This window comes from Schistocerca nitens, chromosome 1, assembly GCF_023898315.1.
Source record: "Schistocerca nitens isolate TAMUIC-IGC-003100 chromosome 1, iqSchNite1.1, whole genome shotgun sequence".
Lineage (NCBI taxonomy): Eukaryota > Metazoa > Arthropoda > Insecta > Orthoptera > Acrididae > Schistocerca > Schistocerca nitens.
In genome coordinates, this window is record NC_064614.1 from 630,445,038 (window position 1) to 630,465,479 (window position 20,442).

General features: G+C 46.9%; 1 protein-coding gene across 1 annotated transcript in view; it reads right to left on the reverse strand.

Moving 5' to 3' along the window:
• LOC126191751 (cadherin-89D) overlaps nt 1–20,442 on the reverse strand; it is a 410,787-nt gene that overhangs the window by 49,221 nt on the left and 341,124 nt on the right. Inside the window, exons 16-19 of the mRNA XM_049932553.1 lie at nt 17,028–17,668; nt 6,514–6,894; nt 1,452–1,674; nt 1,264–1,364 (exon numbers count right to left, since the gene is read on the reverse strand). Coding sequence (XP_049788510.1) covers nt 1,264–1,364; nt 1,452–1,674; nt 6,514–6,894; nt 17,028–17,668 — 1,346 coding nt within the window. The remainder of the gene's footprint in view (nt 1–1,263; nt 1,365–1,451; nt 1,675–6,513; nt 6,895–17,027; nt 17,669–20,442) is intronic.

The window sequence follows — 20,442 nt, forward strand, 5'->3', positions numbered from 1 at the left end:
GGTTTAAGTAGTTCTAAGTTCTAATGAACTGATGACCTCAGATGTTAAGTCCCATAGTGCTCAGAGCCATTTGAACCATTTGAACAGTTTGTAGCAAAGAAGTATTAAATGAAAACGTTATGCTTCAAGTGGTTTTTTACAGCGTGAACATCGAAAACTTAGTGAGCGAGAAACGTTATGCTTCAAGTGGTTTTTTACAGCGTGAACATCGGAAATTTAGTGAGCGAGAATCTTTTTTCCTTTCATTTTGTGGAAGTCGTCATCGAGAAGAAGCTTCGTGAAGATTTGAAATTATGTGTAAAGTTTGTTGTAAGTCTCCAATTCTTCTTATTCTCAAACGCTGGATGACTAAAGTACGTGTTTTCTCGCGTCGTGGACTATACTGTTTCACACCCGCACTGACACTCCTTTGATGGGTCGATGATTCTTACCCCACAATGTCCGCTCCAATAGCTGAGCGGTCAGCGTGATGGATTGCCGTCCTACGGGCCCGGGTTCGATTCCCGCTGGGTCGAGGATTTTCTCCGCTCAGGGACTGAGTGTTGTGTTGTCTTCATCATCATTTTATCACCATTCGGCGCGCAGGTCGCCCAATGTGGCGTCGAATGTAATAAGACCTTCACCAAGGCGGCCGGACCTGCCCCATAAGGGGTCTCCCGGCCAATGTCGCCAAATTCTCATTTCCATTTACCCCACTGTGATTCTTTCCAGACAGTAAGTGATACGTGTGCCAAGAGTGGCTGAAATTGGTCCAGTGGCGTAGATGGAGATGTGGAACACACATACGCACATTCATGCATATGTACATACGTCCATCCATTTTTATAACCTGTATGGATTGTGAAGGAAGCAGACGACCAATAAAGACTCACAGACGATTGCCGTCACCTGTATTTAAAGACTGAAACGAATTAGAATGGTTCTGTGAAATGAACCACATATCAAGCAGGGACTGTCCAATTGTTAGATCGATTTTGGTTTGAAGAAGGTCATGATTTACAGCCAAGATTTTGCTGGTAAAATTTCTCTGTTGAACAAGTAGGTTCAGTCCAAACACCATCATCCTGTTCATAAAAGCATTTACAACAATATACTATGCCACATAATATGAATTCTTTTATGAATCTGATGATGGTTTGTGGACCGAAACTGGTTGTTCAGTAAAGAAATTTTGTCAGCAGCTCTTGGCTGTAAATCGTGACGGTCTTTATATACGAGCTGAGGGTCACCACCTTCTGAAAATACGACGGCGTTCCGGCCTACCTGTATGAGGGCAGTGGCGCTGAGGCTGGGCGAGCCCAGGTCGGCGGCGACTACCCTGGCGCTGATGAGGGGCGCTCGCTCGGCGTCCAGCGCGGCGCCGCCTCCGGACAGCGTGACGACGCCGGAGCGCGGGTCCACGGCGAGGGGCGGCGGCGGGGGCGGCGGCAGCAGCGGGCGGCGGCGCGCGCCGGGCGGCGGCGTGGGGGCGGCGTCCAGCAGCGAGAAGAGCAGCAGCGCGTTGCGGCCCGCGTCCGCGTCCCTGGCGGCCAGCCGCAGCACCTCCTGCCCCGCGGCCGCCGACTCGGGCACCGAGGCGCGGTACACGGGCAGCGGCCGCCCCGACGCGTCCGTCTCGATAGCCGAGAAGCTCTCGAACGCCGGCGCGTTGTCGTTCACGTCCAGCACCACCACCTGCGGCACCGGTACGGAAAAGCTCTGTGACCTGTTTCCTGAAAATTCTCCCAGTTGTGTGCTGAGCCTTGAAGTAAACAACTCGCCACTATTCCAAGTCTACGTAACAGCGCTAGCGGCCAGATAGATGGGGTCTTTCGCATCATGACGCCAGTATGAATACAGGTGAGCCGGAACTCTAATGAAAACTTTGCCGATGATGATCACTATAGTTTGCTGGACGTTTCGATATCCTTCGTTTTCAATTGTATATTGCAGACTAGTTCAATTTGTTTCCCTAGTTAACGCTCTGGCTGTATCGGACGGAGAATAACGGCACATCAGGCTAGTAAGTGCAATACAGACTCGCATTATTGGCTATCAGCTTTATAATAAATGCCCTGTAATGTGATTTTCTTTTACAATTTACGATGAAGTTCTTACTTCAGAAGACTCTATTCGATACAGACATAGACTACGGGTTCATTACCTAGTAACACTTAACATACAACACTCACCATCCGCTGAATGTTTGCCGCTGGACTTGCGGATACGTTTTGTGTATGTAATCTTGATAAGTTCACTTGCATCAGTATGAAGAAACACTTTCTGTTAATATTTGTTTACGTACTACACGAATATGTAATAAAAACGGTGGTTCCCATTTAAAAAAAAATACAGTTGGTATCCGTTTGACCTATGGCAGCGCCATCTAGCGGGCCAACCATAGCGCCATCTGGTTTCCCCCTTCAAGCTAGACAAGTCTCGTTCTTTGTAGTTTTTTCGTTTGACGCTTATTTCGTGAGATATTTGGCCCAGCCGCTATCAATGGACCAACCTGTATATCTGAGAGTAAAAGAAACAAATTTCAGAAGCAGGAGAATAGAACAGTCTGTAAATGGAGTCAAAGTACACATTAATGGAAGGGACTGAAACAGAAAGTGGGATACAGGAAAGCGATAACTTTTTTTGTCTGGAAACGTAGTCAAGGAAGGCCATTTCAGTGGGCTTGTATTACATTAACTACTTAGGTAGTGTACGTGAACTATAAAATACTTGTATCTTGGTTCTATATCGTCTGATTTCTCATTTTGAGAATAAGTCGTGCGCTTGTGACGAACAGGAAAGGTGGAATGAGTGAATATATGTGTCTGTGATTGTCTATACACACATTCGAAAAACACTGGTATTTAATGTGCTGTGTGACCTAATAATAAAATTCAGGCAAGATAACTTAAGAGGGGATAGTGATAGAGTGTGTACCAGTGTATGTCGTTTTTATTGGGGAACACACTACCAGCAGTAATTCTGGTTGCTGCAAATGTGGCCCATACAGTGAAGATGGCTAGAAGCCATTGAGTGACCAGTGATTCTACAGGGAAGCTACAATGTTAGTGCTGACTCACCAAAGAGTGTTGATCAGGTGCTCTAGTTGCCACTGATCGTAAGTAGAGCGTGAATGAATGTGATACAGTGGCAAATTTAGAAGCTGACACAAAAAAGTGGGAGTTCACGAACGGACGATTGAAACCAAACTGAAAACTTTTCTAAGACAATTGTATTGTTATTATTCGAAGTCTAACAGCATTTTAACAGGTTAATGGTAAGGCCGTGTGTAGAGAATTATTTCATAGGAACCAACTATGTATTTGGTACTAGAATGAAATTTTCACTCTACAGCGGAGTGTGCACTGATACGAAACTTCCTGGCAGATTAAAACTGTGTGCCGGACCGAGCCTCGAACTCGGGAACTTTGCCTTTCGCGGGCAAGTGCTCTACCAACTGAGCTACCCAAGCACGACTCATGCCCCGTCCTCACAGCCTTAATTCCGCCAGTTTATGTATTTGGTATTCATCATCGAATCGCAGTATCGCAGTGCTTAGTGTTTATTATTTGTGTCTGCAGTTCCATTTCGTGCTAACGTTTTTTTTTTCCTTTTTTGGCATTCCTTATTTTACTTGTGCGAAATTTCGAGAGGAATTGTTTCATGATTCGTTGGTCTCAGCTGAGTAATGTCCGCGCTTAGGTTAGCCAGTTGGCCTTGGCCATAATTTTCCCCACTGTACTGGCCTACTTACCGGTGGAATTAACTTCAAACGAGGTTTCTTCCGAGGGCAACATATTTTATAGACAGGCTATCGATGTATACATCTCGTTGTAGGCAGAACTTTTTAGTATGGAACGTACGTTTATGTATTATGGAGAAAAATTTCTCTTTCACAAAGCCAATATTCTAATTCAGTGGCGGAAATAGAATAATTGGCGCCCGGGAAAGGCACCATTCCCTCTCGACGTAACCTTTTTTTTTCCTCCTGACTTTTCAGTTATTCTTTTCGTTTGACAGAGTTCAAAATATACGAGGGTGAGTCAAATGAAAACCTTAAATTTGTAATAACAAATCAAAATTTCGCGCCGTTATCCTGTAAGTTGGTAAGCGTGCTACAAACAGCTTGCAGAAGGGCCTGTAGGTGGCATCATAGTGCAGATGCACACGTACCGTCGCAGTATCAGTATAAAGATGGCCGCCCCACTTGCGACTTGCACCAGGGAAGAACAGCGTTCTGTTATTCGGTTTTTGCGTATTGAAGGTGTGAAACCTATTGAAATTCATCGACGAATGAAGGTTCAGTGCGGTGATGCATGTTTGTCACAGCAGCAAGTCTACGAATGGAGTAGGAAGTTCGCAAATGGTGTGACTTCAGTGGAAGATGCTCCTCGTCCAGGCCAGGCACAACGAGTTGTGACTTCACAGAACATAGCAGCAGTTGAAGGCATAGTGAAGGAAAACCGCCGAGTGACACTGAATGACATTGCAGCATGTTTACAGATTAGTCATGGGTCAGCACACCACATTGTGATTTATGTGCTCCAGTTTCACAAAGTGTTTGCAAGATGGGTGCCACGGCAGCTGACTCCTGAAATGAGAGAACGACGTGTTGATGCTTGTTGTGGTGTGCGTACTGTAAGACCTTCGGTACACACACCATCAGATTATTTGACTTGCCGCTCTAATGAAGTAGGCGAGTGTCAGTAATATGTCTCGTGGTCTTATCGTGGCGTGTTTATCTTCTGCCGTTAGGTCAGACGATAGAAATGCCACATGCACGCTTAGAGTAGCAGATTGATGGTGACCAAATTTAAACAGAACTTGATTAATATTCACACACATTTATTAAAATAATAAAAATCATAGAAATTACTTAACTTGATTTTGCATGCTGTTTACAATTGACAATCTGAAGTTCCTTTGGTCTTGGTACGCTAATCTTATTCTCACATATCTCTGATACTTGACGAAGTGTCTATTCATTTATCTTTATGGCTATGTACAGGAATATGATAATCTTATTAGGCGCATACTGAAACTTGACTATAGACTGGTACAGACAAATGCAGACTAATGCAGAGTGACTAATCGGAGGTCTGTACACTCGTTATAATACCTCGCGCGTTCAGGTATCACTGCGCGAGTGTGATCCGCGAGGAGAAAAGGTTCTACGTTAGCAGCAATCTCATTGGCTGCGTTACATATTAATACGCGGATCGGCGGAAGCAGAATTTGGTCCGTCTCTGACAGCGCCATCTCGTAGTGCGGAGACGGACGAGCGCTGCGCCTGCGCTGTTTTGCTTAGCGGGGCGCGCTCTATTGGGAAAGTTGTGTACGCGCTGACTACGCGGAACTATGTACAAAACACTTGTGAAGTACTTCTTCGGCGCTTTGAACGAGAAGGTGGTGGCTTCCTTGCAACAATCGTTACTGGGTACGAAACATGGGTTCACTTCCACCAACCGGAAACGAAGAGAGCGAGCAAGGACTGGTGCCATTCTTCATCACCAAAACCAAAGGAGTTTCGAACAGAACCATCAGCAGGGAAGGTTATGCTGACTCTCTTTTGGGACGAAAAAGGCGTCATTGTGGAGCATTACAAGCCTAGAGGGACCACTGTCACCAGTACATCATACACAGATCTCCTAAAAAATCATCTGCGGCCTGCAATCAAATCAAAGCGACGTGGATTGCTGTCAGCAGGTGTCCTTTTGCAACATGACAGTGCAAGGCCACACACTGCCCGTACAACAGTTGCAACAATCACAGGGCTGCATTTTGTGTGTCTTCGTCATCCACCATACTCACCAGACCTTGCCCCAAGTGATTTCCATATGTTTGGACCACTCAAAGACGCAATGGGAGGAAATATGTTCCGTTCTGATGAAGAGGTACGCCACGCGGTGCATGAGTGGTTGCGCGGACTACGGAAATAATTTTTTTCTAAAGGAATTTATGCACTTTATAGGCGCTGGAGGATTTGCATTGAGCGTGGGGGAGATTATGTTGAAAAGTGATACAGCTTTGTACCACTTTTGCACAATAAATTATATTTTAAAAAATATTTAGGGTTTTCATTTGACTCACCTTCATAGAGTGAGATTTGGAAAAGTACCACTATCCCATTTTCAGTGTCGATCGATGTAAAGGCCTAACCAACTAAACAACAAACGCACAAAAGCACTGCTGTTGCTTTGACTCACTTGACATAAGGACAGTGTCGCCATACAATACTCTAAAAGAAGAAGTGTGTCCTCACCAAGGAGAGATAGTACTTACGGAACTGTTGCTGGAAACAGTCCAGTTCGAATACCCCCATCAGTTAATCAGCCCTTCCTGTTTTAGTTCTATCCACTTGTTAGGCTATCTTCTTTTCCCCTTCCTCTTTAGCTCTCCCGTTTTCTCTTTTCATTTTCGCTTCCACATTTCTGTCGTCTGTCACAAAATGCGCCACACACTGGTTATTGCACTGCTCCAACCCTGACTACGCCTAATTTGTTGCGTAATCTGCTGTCAGCTGGTCGCACTGACCTGGACGTCGACGGTGGCGGATCGGCGGAGCGCCGGCGGCGCCTGGTCGACGGCGCGCACCTTGAAGGCGTACACCTCGCGCTGCTCGCGGTCCAGCGGCCGCGTCGCGGTGAGCACACCGTCGTCGGCGCCCAGCCGGAACGGCAGCTCCAGCTCCTGGCCGCCGGCCGGCAGCAGGTGGTAGGCGAGGCGCGCGTTGTCGCCGTGGTCCACGTCGCGCGCGCGCACCCGCCCCACCTCGCGCTCCGCAGACGAGTTCCACTCGGCCACCTCGAACCGGTACCACGGCCGCTCGAACTCCGGCGCGTGGTCGTTCACGTCCGCCACGCGGATGCGCAGCTCCAGCGTGTCCGACAGCCCGGGCCCGTCCGTAGCCACCACCTGCAGCAGCGCGTGCGCCCACTCGTCCCACATCATTCGGAAAAGACTGTGGAGTTCCTAACAAGGGAACCTCCCCATTGCACCACCCTCAGATTTAGTTATAATTTGGCACAGTGGATAGGCCTTGAAAAACTGAACACAGATCAATAGAGAAAACAGGAAGAAGTTTTGTGGAACTATGAAAAAAATTAACAAAATATACAAACTGAGAAGTCCATGCGCAAGATAGGCAACATCAGGTGGTGTGAGCTAAGGAGCGCTGTGGTCCCGTGGTTAGCGTAACATCATTCGGAAAAGACTGTGGAGTTCCTAACAAGGGAACCTCCCCATCGCACCCCCCGCCCCCCCCCCCCTCAGATTTAGATATAATTTGGCACAGTGGATAGGCCTTGAAAAACTGAACACAGGTCAATCGGAAAACAGGAAGAAGTTGTGTGGAACTATGAAAAAAATAAGCAAAATATACAAACTGAGAAGTCCATTCGCAAGATAGGCAACATCAGGTGGTGTGAGCCCAGGAGCGCTGTAGTCCCCTGGTTAGCGTAAGCAGCTGCGGAACGAGAGGTCCTCGGCTCAAGTCTTCCCTCGAGTGAAAAGTTTAATATTTTCAGACAATTATTATCTGTCCGTCCGATGTGAGGTAACTGACGGTCTACACACGGAAAAATTTGAAAACGTTAAAAACATATGTTTTGACAGAGCACAGGGAAAACTGTGCGACTGTGAAACTGTTGCATTCTTTTGTTGCAGTTTATGTGACAAACTCTTATGTTTTCATCACTTTTTTGGGACTGATTATCACATCGACAAGAAAACCTAAATCGGGCAAGGTAGAAGAGTCTTTTTACCCATTCGCCAAGTGTACAAGTTAGGTGGGTCGACAATATATTCCTGTCATGTGACGCACATGCCGTCACCAGTGTCGTCTAGAATATATCAGACGTGTTTTCCTGTGGAGGAATCGTCTGACATATGACCTTGCAATCAAATGTTTTCGGTTCCCATTGGAGAGGCACGTCCTTTCGTCTACTAATCGCACGGTTTTGCGGTGCGGTCGCTAAACACAGACACTAAACTTATTACAGTGAACAGAGACGTCAATGAACGAACGGACAGATCATAACTTTGCGAAAATAAAGAAAGTAAACTTTTCACTCGACGGAAGACTTGAAACAAGGACCTCTCGTTCCGCAGCTGTTAACGCTAACCACGGGACCACGGCTTTCCTGAGCTGACACCATCCTTGATGTTGCCTATCTTGCGCATGGACTACTCACTTTGTATATTTTGCTTATTTTTTTCATAGTTCACCACAACTTCTTCCTGTTTTCTCGGTTGATCTGTTCAGTTTTTCAAGGCCTATCCACTGTGCCAACTTATAACTAAATCTGAGGGGGGTGCGATGGGGAGGTTCCCTTGTAAGAAGGGAGGGATGTAAAGGGCAAACATTTCTATCTTTCTGGGTTGAGTCTTTCACTATGAAACTGATCGTACTCTAAAAAGGAAACTTCCTGACAGGCTGTGACGATGAGTTACACGTACAAAATCTCAATGGACGTGAAAGTGTGGCTTCTTGTAACACCACACAGGGTGACAATTATTGAACTATGCGAAATGAAATCTTCGTAACTTCTGAACGGTTTCTGCTAGGACGTTTAAACTGCACGGCTGGCCGCGAGGCATGATGGCAATTAGTATGCGCATGTGCATATGCACACATGCCTTCTTGTTGTCGGCCATTTGCACGTGAAAATGTCACGGTACGGCGTGACTGAGCATGTAGCACTTGTCAAGGCCTACAGTGCGGGCAATAACAGCCTGACTGCGGCTCAGAGGAAGTTTGCGACCGAGTTCGAGGTGAAAACAACCGGTCCAAGTGTGCTAACAATCAAGAATTTGATTCGCAAGTCTGAGAGAACGGGTAGTGTTCGTGATGACAGTGTTGGCAGTGTCGGTCGTCCAAAATGCCCCTGGAAATCGATTAGACGAGCTGCACAACAGGCGGGAACCAACCGGGACACACTGCGACGAATTGTTGTTGAAGACTTGCATCCTTTCCCATACAAAATACAAAACCATCAGCCATTAGCCCCAGGGGCATGGAACGGCGGTTGTATTTCACCAACACCACTGTCCACAGAATTGGCGAACAGGATTTTGACGTGAGTGTGGTTGGGTTTAGCAATGAAGCTCACTTTCATTTGGATTGGTTCGTCAATAAGCCAAATTGCTGCATTTGGGGGACTGAGAATCCTCATTTCGCGATCGACAAGTCTCTTCACCCTGGACAGGTGACTGAGTGGTATGCAGTGCCCAGTCACGGGCCGCGTAGGGTAGCTGTGTAGTCTAGGGCGCTTTGCCGTGGTTCGCGCGGCTTGCCCCCGTCGGAGGTTCGAGTCCTCCCTCGGGCATGGATGTGTGTGTTGTTCTTAGCATAAGTTAGTTTAAGTAGTGTGTAAGTCTAGGGACCGATGACTTCAGAAGTTTGGTCCCTTAGGAGTTCACACACATTTGAACATTTTTCCAGTCACGGAATAATCGGTGCGATATTCCATGATGGTCGGTGACTACCGAACAGTACCTGAATGTTTTGACAGATGGTTTCATCTGCATTATCCAAAGTGATCCTTATGTCGGCATGATGCGGCTCATGCAAGACGGAGCTCGACTGCGTCGAAGCAAGAGAGTGTGCTTTGAGAACCGCATTCTGGCTCTGGGATACCCAGAGGCCACTGACAAAGGCCTCGATTGACCGCCATAGCCTCCGGATCCGAACACATGCGACTGCTATTTCTGGGGCTATATTAAAGACAAGGTGTACGGCAATAACACCAAAACCAATGCTGAACTGAAATCAGCCATTCAGAAGGTCATCGACAGCATCGATGTTCCTACACTTCAATGGGTCAGAATTTCGCTATTCGTCCGCCACATCATCGTCAATGATGACAGTATATCGAACGTGTCATAACCTAAATCCGAATACCTGTATTGACGTTTACATGGTGTGGCACATCGTAGTTTGTAACTAATTTACGTTTTTTTACATATTGCTCAATAATTGTGACCCTGTAACAGTTCACATGGATGTTTCTGGGAGACATGTATTCATTAGCCAAACGTCGTCAAAGTTGTGATAGTTCACGTTGCGTTTTCTGAAGCTGAGACCCTCTCGCAGAAAATCATGATAGTTTGGCCCTGTCAGTCTGTTATAGCAAAGTGCAGAACTTCTTTCGAGTAGCAAGTACGTAATTTCTAAGCGATGCCAGGACTATAATCCACAGCTTCAAACCATGACGCAACATTTTTCACGGTTGCTAATACAACCACAATTATCCTACTATACAATGAGAACATTCACATATACTACTGTTCCGTTCGACTTTATCGTCTAAAGACAAGCAACAAACTCAGAGACTTGTAATTAACGTTGAGTTACACTGTACTGAAAATAAATATCCTGAACAATGAACACACTTCTGCTCAGGCCACCAACTTCCTCTACCAGCAGACGCCACAGACTGTCTTTTTACGCTACAGTGGAGTCTTCGTTTCGCAGTTCCGTTCAATCACGGCCAGTTAAAAACAAAGCTGTCATGTAAGGCCATGCTCTGCCCAATGAATGTGAGGTGAGAAAGTATCTTCAAGTGAACAGCCACAAATCATTCCGTGAAAACGACGCAGTCGGCTATTCAGTAGTAGGATTTAAGTAATACTGCACAACATTACAGTCTGCACCTCGCCAATTAACCACAAATCTTACAGACAATGATTTGGAAAAACACCTGGCGAAAAGTGAGAAGAATGAGTTCTGCTCTCGACCTGACTTACATTTTTAACCTGTGTTGGTCCATCATGGGCAGGGGATCTCGGTGGGTAAGTAATTGTCAATGTCAATGAAATTCACCAACAGCCATTTAACTTACGATATTATTTTATTTTATTGTGAAGGCTATCAGTTTCAACATTTCGTTATGCCATCTTCAGGCCTCATATGCAACTCTCCAAATAAATGAAAATGTCATAGAGCCATAAATCTCTGGATATTGTGAATTTAATCGTTACACTAGGGTTTCATTCGAAGACTTGATATCAAGGTTGGTGAATGTCATTGACATTGGAAATTATATTTTTAACTGTATAGAGATATTCAATGCACTGCAGGTTCAATACGTTTGACCGGCTTTTTCATCTTTACATGTTCACTGATTTCATTCTCGCCATCCTTAATTTCAAAGGATGTAATGCATGTCTCTTATGACACAGCAAGTGATAATCCCCAGCTACGCTATTCTCCTGTGGTGTTGTTTCTACACATCCAGTGCAAGACTCTCTGGCAAAAGTGAAAATCATTGACAATGAAAGTTACAATCACTTCTGGAGGTGGGCTCATATAGTGGTGTGACTTGTCTCTCCTACGGGATAACAAGTTTCACTTCGGATCACTCAGGCAGACGAAAGATGTTCGTCTATACCAGAAACGTTCTTCAACGTGATTGATAGGTTTGGAACATCCCACTATATGCGATCTGCTTTGCTATATGTGCCGATGGCGAGTAAAAGACCTCTCTCTGCTCTGGACATCAACATGGCGCGATGGCGAATAAACCTGTCTACCTGCTGTGGCGGAGCGCTTTTTCTTTGGGCATCTCGACTTGTCGGTGCCTTGGAGGTCGCGGAGTCGACAAAAAAAAAACGCCCAAATAATTGGAGAAGAGATTTGTCTCTGCCTTTGAAATGTCATGTCCATACAGATACAGGTGACATTAACGTTTAACATGATATATATGTTAATATTTTACATGTGACATTAATATTTAATATAACATACATCTACATCTACATTTACACTCCGCAAGCCACCCGACGGTATGTGGCGGAGGGCACTTTACGTGCCACTGTCATTACCTCAATATTTTAAAACCTTTATTATAATTGTCGTAATGCGCATTACGAAAGGCCTGTTCGTGGACAGTTGTAATCAAGGTTGTAAAATATTAACACTCTGTTGTAAACACAGAAGATTTCACACAAAGTGAGTTCGCCATTCAGTAGCTTGAATAGATCAGAGCTCTCTTCTAGCATCCACAACTCGCAACAAGGTGAGAAAGTCCAGAAGCACAGTTCAGTAGCACTGCGTAGCAGGACCACTACCATAAATAATTTCAACAACGACGACCGAAGATATTTTAGAAGATAAAAGTTGACAAATGCGTGTAACCGGGTGACATATCATATACGGAGCGGACATCATCATACTAGATAACCACATACGTTGCATTCCACCGGTTAAGGGAATTGCTCTCGAAGTAGGTAATCCAGGCTGGAGTCATAGTCTGGCACAAATTTTCAATTATCACTACACACTCACGAATAACTTAAGATTTATTGCAGGTATGCATATGTCTTGAATAATATTCGGTACTTATATTACGAGAAGCCGTTCAATAAGTTATGCAACACACATTTTCCTCAGCAGATTTCGATTGAAAAATGCGGAATTTGTTGTGGGACCTCGTGGAATCTTTCCGTTTCAGTCCCTGTAGTTTCATGGTGGTGGCGCTGTACGTAGCCTTCAAAATGGCGTCTGGAACGGAGGTGCCTTCTAAGCAGAGAGCTGTCATTGAGCTTCTTTTGGTGGGAAACCAGTGTATCGTAGATATTCATAGGCGCTTGTATAATGTCTGCGGAGACCTGACGGTGAACAAAAGCACTATGAGTCATTGCGCGAGGCATCTGTAATCATCACAAGAAGGTCGCGCAAACCTGTCCGATCTTCCGCGTGGCTGGCCGTTGTGGCCGAGCTGTTCTCGGCGCTTCAGTCCGTAACCGCGCTGCTGCTACGGTCGCAGATTCGAATCCTGCCTCTGGCAAGGATATGTGTGTGATGTTCTTAGGTTAGTTAGGTTTATGTAGTTCTAAGTCTAGGGGACTGAGGACGTCAGATGTTAAGTCCCACAGTGCTGAGAGCCATTTGAACCATTTCTCCCGCGTGCCGGCCGGCCGCACACTGTTATAGCTTCTACAGTGTGTTCATCGCCACAAAACTGCAAACGAACTTCTCACTTCTGCGTGAGTGATGGAGAGGTTACTGATGTAACAAGACTTTGGCTGCGATGTCGATCAGTAGAGTGGTACCCTGAGGTACCTCCTAGTACGGTGGCGTAAGGCCGTCTCATTGAATGGAGATTATGTTGAAAAATAGGATTTTGTAGCCAAAAGAGTGGGAATGATATAGTTTATTGTTATCGTGAATAAAACCAATCTGGTTGTAGAAAAACGGAGTTGCATTACTCATTGTACGCCCCTGTTCAGGCAGACTGCCTGCTGTCCACCTCCGCGTGCGCGGGCAGGAGCCGTTGCTGAGAGCCACCGCCTCCATGCTGTGTCCACGACGTGATTCGGCATGCTTCGGCGCGCCCTGTCCTCAGTCGTGTGACCGTCTCTCGCCTGTGTAGGCGTCGTCACGGACTGCCACCCGCTGCTAGAGTCAGCATCCTTGCTAAGTCGCTGACATCATCACTCCACTGGCCAAGTGAGTCACGGACGGCCAGAGACAGCAAGTCGCTCACTGCCCATAGCACCTTCTCGCCGACCGTGTACAGCTTATGTTCTGTGGGTGTTGGCTTCTCCAAGAAACCTCGTCCACTGAATGAATGTTTCAACAATTCTATTTTCGTGACGAACCGTTGGACAACAAACAGGCATCATACAGCCAGTAGACCGCTACCCTGCCGATGGTGATGAACTCGTGGCTTTCTGGTCTGTAATAACACACTTCAACCACGCACCTAGAGGACAACCATCTCAGCCTCTACACGGATACGTGCACACTCTTGAAACATCACCTCCTCCCCACAGGACCCATATTTTCGTATAGGACTCCAACTGACGCCTTGAGCTCCAAGACGCTCGTTTTCCGTGATTTCCCTAAATCGCTGCAGGCAAATGCTAGGATGGTTCCTTTCAAAGGGCTCGGGCAACCTCCTTCCCTAATCCGATGAGACCAATGACCTCGCTGTCTGGTCTCCTCCCCCAAAACAACCCAACCCAACCCAAGATGCTCTACAACATTATTGCAAAATTACAGCTTTTCCGCCAGTGTCAGTATGTAGTAGAAATGCAAGCATTGCAAGGTCTGCTTGATGTTTACTTCCAAAAGACGATCAAAAAACAGCCGCCATAATGGAAAAAATCATTAATAGGCTCCGATGACAACTCATTAAGAAGGATTACGAAAGACCTACTGATGACTGGGTGTTGTGTGATGTCCTTAGGTTAGTTAGGTTTAAGTAGTTCTAAGTTCTAGGGGACTGATGACCATAGATGTCAAGTCCCATAGTGCTCAGAGCCATTTGAACCATTTTTGAAAGACCTACCTATCATCTTCAGATTGGGCAAATCACGGGCTGGGGCTCCGTTCTGGAGCCACTATTTTGGGACGTTAATGTAGAGCCGTTATTGGACAAACTACAACTCAGCGAGGAAGTGCTAGCCTACGCTGACGACCTCCTCCTGTAGGTTGGCGGCCGTAGCCGAGAAGATCTAGAATCATAAGTAGAAAATGCAATAACAATACTAACTGAGAGGTGCCAAGAAGCAAAAATGAAGGTTGCACAGCAAAAGTCAACATATCTTCTTCTAAAAGGCAATCTGATCAGGAATCCCACAGTCAGAATAGATGGAACACCAGTTCTCCAGCGTCGCGAAGCACGATACCTCGGAGTAATCATTGATGAAAAATGAAGCCACACATCCCACATAGAAACCACAACACAACGAGCCCTAGAAGCTCTAAATAATCTTATTAACATGGGACATAAAAGATTTCACCTGCCACCCGCACTGATCAAGCTTTATCATAGCAGCATCTTGTAGGTAGGATAGTAGGATATGCGTGTGGGGTCTGGGCACACAGGCTCACGGGGGTGATGCCAGTCACGGCTGTGAGAAGGGTGCAGCGGAAAATGATTCTGCGACAGTTGGGGCATACAGAACAACTCCTGGGGGGGGGGGGGAAGGGGGGGGGGCTCTATTGGAGGTGAAGGGATTATGTTCACTAGATATAAAAATAAGAGAACAGGCAGCATGGCACTGAGTTTCCAAAGGAAAGACAGATAGGACTAGGGACATCTACATCTGCATCTATATTCCGCAAGCCTCCTGACGGTGTGTGGCGGAGGGTACCTTGACTACCTCTATCGGTTCTCCCTTCTATTCCAGTCTCGTATTGTTCGTGGAAAGAAGGATTGTCGGTATGCCTCTGTGTGGGCTCTAATCTCTCTGATTTTATCCTCATGGTCTCTTCGCGAGATATACGTCTTGGGGTGCAAGTAGGAGACAAGTTTGCTGTTAAAAGAAGGGGGGAGGAGTTGTGGCAACAATCATGGGAAAACGAAGAAACTGGTAGAAGTGTCTTCCAACTGCTACATAACATTAAGGAACGACTTGGGATGACCTACTTCGAGCCAAGTAGAGAATTACTGCACTTTCTCACAGGACATGGGCCATACCGGACATATCTACGTCAGTTTGGAAAAAGAGCTACACCAGCGTGTGACTGTGGCGCTCAAGACGGTACACCTGTGCACATAATCTATGACTGCTTGTTATACGATGATGTGGCGCATGACTTAAGAACACAATTACCGAACAACGACACCTATGCCCTAATACGGCATGCTGTTACCTTTAATGTCCTTAACATTCTGGCAGACGAGGTATCACAGAAGATCTTGAGAGAATTTCTAAGGAACCAAAATGGATAACAAAAAACCCGGAATAGACTGAGATGTACCCGCCACATCGCCGGGTACGGAACTGGCCAGTCGCCTCACGACCGGAATCCGCCGCGCTACTGGACACAGCGGGTGCATCACCTCCCAGGCAAAGACAATTGCACTCTTACTTTAAGTACTAGAAGTTAGTAGTAGTAGTAGTAGTAGTAGTAGTAGTAGTAGGTAAAATAGAACACTAACCACACTGACAAAGTAGAGACTGCAGCGACAAAACCAACTTGGCGAGCCCAGTGCCAGGGGCACGCTGGCTGGGTTTTAGCTCGGTGGGCAGGCCACAATGGTAGGTTTATACATAAACTGTGTAAGGGGTCCGTAGGGCCTTACTATACCTCTGCACTCGGCACAGGTCGATAGGGCGAGCAATCGATTGTGACGTGTTGCGAGAGCGAGTGTCGAGGTGCGCCAGAGTGGTTGGCGGGAATGGTGTGTGTGTGGAGGCCGTTATTGGAATACAGGGTTTTTAACCGAGAAGGCTGTCACCATCGTCGTGGTTAGATCCCTAAATAATAAATAAATACCGGGAAAGTGATGAAGTACCTTTATAAAAGTGATCAGTGACGTTACTAGTGCCGATATTTAGTTTCGCGTCTACCGCGCCGGCCTAACCTTGGATTGCAGTGTTGGATGCGGTAATGGATTAGCGTGTGACGATAATGGCAAATGAAGAAAGCCAGTGCTGAGATTAGCCGTATTTAGATACGTACGATGAAGGCAGTGGCTGTCTCCTTTTTGTGTTTTGAGAAGAGTATAAGTTCGTAATTAGTAAAACTGTGTTGGTGTACCTTATTACCATACATTCAGTATTATAGTATTGAACAGGTCGAACTGGAAAGTAACAACTTCCATAGCAGTCAATTCCGATTACACGCCCCATTAGGTTCACGGTCATGTTAATAATAAATATTGGGCTGCTATTCGATCAGATCAGGTCGGGATAAAAACAGAGGTGTCACAACTGGCACAACTGTAATCGCTGCAGAGTAGATTAGCTAGAAATAGAATAGATGAATAAAATAGATTAACCTTGCTCATAGATATGTCAGTTGTAGAAAATTTAATGTAATAATGGTGCTGAACTATGTAGTATGATATGTAGACCCACTAATTATTAAGGTGGTGGGTTGTTTGTATGTTCATATTGTATTGTATTGTATTGTGTTAATAAAGAATTTTTGTCAAAAAAGAATCAAGCTTCCATAGAAACCGAATAATTGGAGGGTGCGAAGGTATAAAGGAACAGATATTTGACAGAAACAAGTAGAGAATTGTATCAAGCGCAAACAAATTCGAATCGTCCGGAACAGGAGCACTCAGTGGTGACTTTGGCGTCCTGACCTGGAGGAGGAACGTGCTCTCGGCCGGCAGGCGACGCAGAGGCCGAATCTCGCCCCTGGTGCGGTGCACGGCGAAGAAGTAGCCGGTGGCGTTGTCCGCCGGCGCCGAGGCGGGCGGCTGCGCCCACTCTGGACGGCGCCGCGACGCCGTCAGCCAGGCGTCGTCGGCGTCCACGTCCACGTCACCGTCGCCGTCGCCCGCGAAGCGCGTGACGGTCCAGCGCGCGCGACTGTCGTCCCTGCTGGTGCGGTACTGGGTGCGCGCCCAGCCGCCGCCGTCCGCGGACGCGTCCAGCTCCAGGAAGGCGTCGCTGGAGTTGAGGCTCTCGGCGACTGAGCGGTAGTGCGGCACGGACCAGGGCGAGCGCGGCCCGGCGGTCAGCACCTCTGCCGCCAGGCTGTACGACACGCTGGCGTTGTCGCCCGCGTCGCGGTCCGTGGCGACCAGCCGCAGCAGCGCAGCCGACGGCGGCGCCGTCTCCTCCACCGTCACCTCGAGCGGCGCCGGCGCCGCCCCGCTCAGGTTGCGCACCTCGCTGCGGCGCGGCTCCCCGTGCAGCACCACCAGCTGCACGAAGCGCGGCGCGTTGTCGTTCACGTCCGTCACGCTCACCGTCAGCTTCGCCTCGGAACTCAAGTTGCCTGTGCGACAAAAGGACAGCGTATCAAGAAGCGTGCAACTCATTCCCGCTACCGAGAAGGGCAGACGGACAAAAGTTGAGATGTTTGCAGTCCGCAGACGTCTCGTAACATCTACATCTACATCTACATTTATACTCCGCAAGCCACCCAACGGTGTGTGGCGGAGGGCACTTTACGTGCCACTGTCATTACCTCCATTTCCTGTTCCAGTCGCGTATGGTTTACGGGAAGAACGACTGCCGGAAAGCCTTCGTGCGCCCTCGAACCTGTCTTATTTTACATTCGTGATCGCCTCTGGAGGTATAAGTAGTTGGAAGCAATATATTCGATACCTAGGGTGTCGAGGTCCATATACATGACACTGATTAGACCTCTGATGACGTACGCAGCTCCCGTCTGGGGACATGCAGCTCCTACACGACTGCGCCGCCTGCAGATCATACAGAACAAGGTGATACGAATCATTAGCAACGCTCCACGCTACACGCGTACCGTGGATCTTCACCATGAATACCGCCTTGATACCCTCAAGGAAGTATTCAGAAAACACGCCACACGACTATACAGGAACTCGAGACACTCGAACAATCCTTTCATCCTCACTCTGGGAACCTACGATCAAAACCACAGGTGGAAGCACAAGCGGCCAAAGACACTGCTAGCTAGGGCATAACCACCTATGGTAAACTAACATACGCAAACAGCGACAAACGTCGGTAAGCCCCTGCATATCAGCAACACTGACTGGCAACTACCAGCTGCTATTAGAGCCGACCAACAGGCCACAGCAGGGACACCGACGAGCTCGCCCACAGACGCACAAACAATCCGCCAAGATTCCCTCACACTGTGCTTCCGGTATATGAACTATCGGACACAAGATCGATAATAAACCTAACTGTTGCAGGTTGCTGACGCTGAACGAGGACTCTGCACCAGCACCCAGCGCCAGCCGCCGAACAGCACAACCGCACAACGTCAAGGTATCGACATGCATGATACCAACTACTAACAAAGCCTATCCTTGCACGACCTATCGCAGGCATCAAGACAACTGCTACTGCTTTTATCACCCGACCTAACTATCGCAGAGCTTTTTTTTTTCCTTGGCTCTTGCCTTGGCACTTTTTTTCCTCTGCCCTTCAAACCGCTACCCTTCGTTCGATTTCGACCCAATCTATCTCCAGATGACCGCGTATTAATGGTTAACCTTAACCAGACGTACGCAGACATCGCAGTACCCACGTCCTGCGACATATCACTTTAGTGAATACTAACCCTTATACAGAGACGGCAGTAGACCTATTGTGTTGGCCATCATGCCGGTGTGGGCGTGGAGGGGCTCCACTTCTTGTTAAAAAGAAAAAAAAATATCCGATACCTCATCCAGAAACGCACCCTCTCGAAACCTGGGCACCAAGCTACACCGCGATGCAGAGCGCCTCTCATGCACAGTCTGCCACTTGAGTTTGCTAAACATCTCCGTAACGCTATCACGCTTACCAAATAACCCTGTCACGAAACGCGCCGCTCTTCTTTGGATCTTCTTTATCTCCTGTGTCAACCCGACCTGGTACGGACGCCACACTGATGAGCAGTTCTCAAGTATAGGTCGAACGTGTGTTTTGTAAGCCACCTCCTTTGTTGATGAACTACATTTTCTAAGGACTCTCCCAATGAATCTCAACCTGGCACTGGCCTTACCAATTTTATATGATCATTCCACGTCAAATCGTTCCGTACGCATGCTCCCAGATATTTTACAGAAGTAACTGCTTCCAGTGTTTGTTCTGCTATCGTATAATCGTACAATAAAGGATCCTTCTTTCTATGTATTCACAATACATTACATTTGTCTATGTTAAGAGTCAGTTGCCACTCCCTGCACCAAGTGCCTATCCGCTGCAGATCTTCCTGCATTTCGCTGCAATTTTCTAATGCTGCAACTTCTCTGTATACTACAGCATCATCAGCGAAAAGCCGCATGGAACTTCCGACACTATCTACTAGGTCATTTATATATATTGTGAAAAGCAATGGTCCCATAACACTCCCCTGTCGCACGCCAGAGGTTACTTTAACATCTGTAGATGTCTCTCCATTGAGAACAACATGCTGTGTTCAGTTTGCTAAAAACTCTTCAATCCAGCCACACAGCTGGTCTGATATTCCGTAGACTCTTACTTTGTATATCAGGCGACAGTGCGGAACTGTATCGAACGCCTTCGGGAAGTCAAGGAAAATGGCATCTACCTGGGAGCCTGTACCTAATATTTCCTGGGTCTCATGAACAAATAAAGTGAGTTGGGTCTCACACGATCGCTGTTTCCCGAATCATGTTGATTCCTACAGAGTAGATTTTGGCTTTCCAGAAATGACATGATACGCGAGCAAAAAATATGTTCTAAAATTCTACAACAGACCGATGTCAGAGATATAGGCCTATAGTTTTGCGCATGTGCTCGACGACCCTTCTTGAAAACTGGAACTACCTGGGCTCTTTTCCAATCATTTGGAAACTTCCGTTCCTCTAGAGACTTGGGCCAGAAGACTCGTAAAACTCATCTCGCTCCGCCGGTAGATGAAATCCAGAGTGGTGTAGACGAAGGCGACCAGGTCGCTTTCAGAAAAGTACTCAATTCCCCATTGTCGATTAGTGAACGAAATACAAGTCTACCGAGTGTCTAAGCAGTTTTTCGACTACGTTCATAGCTTCCCAGCAATCAGAGCTTAACACGTTGTTCTTAAAGGAACTATATCGATAGCCATTACTA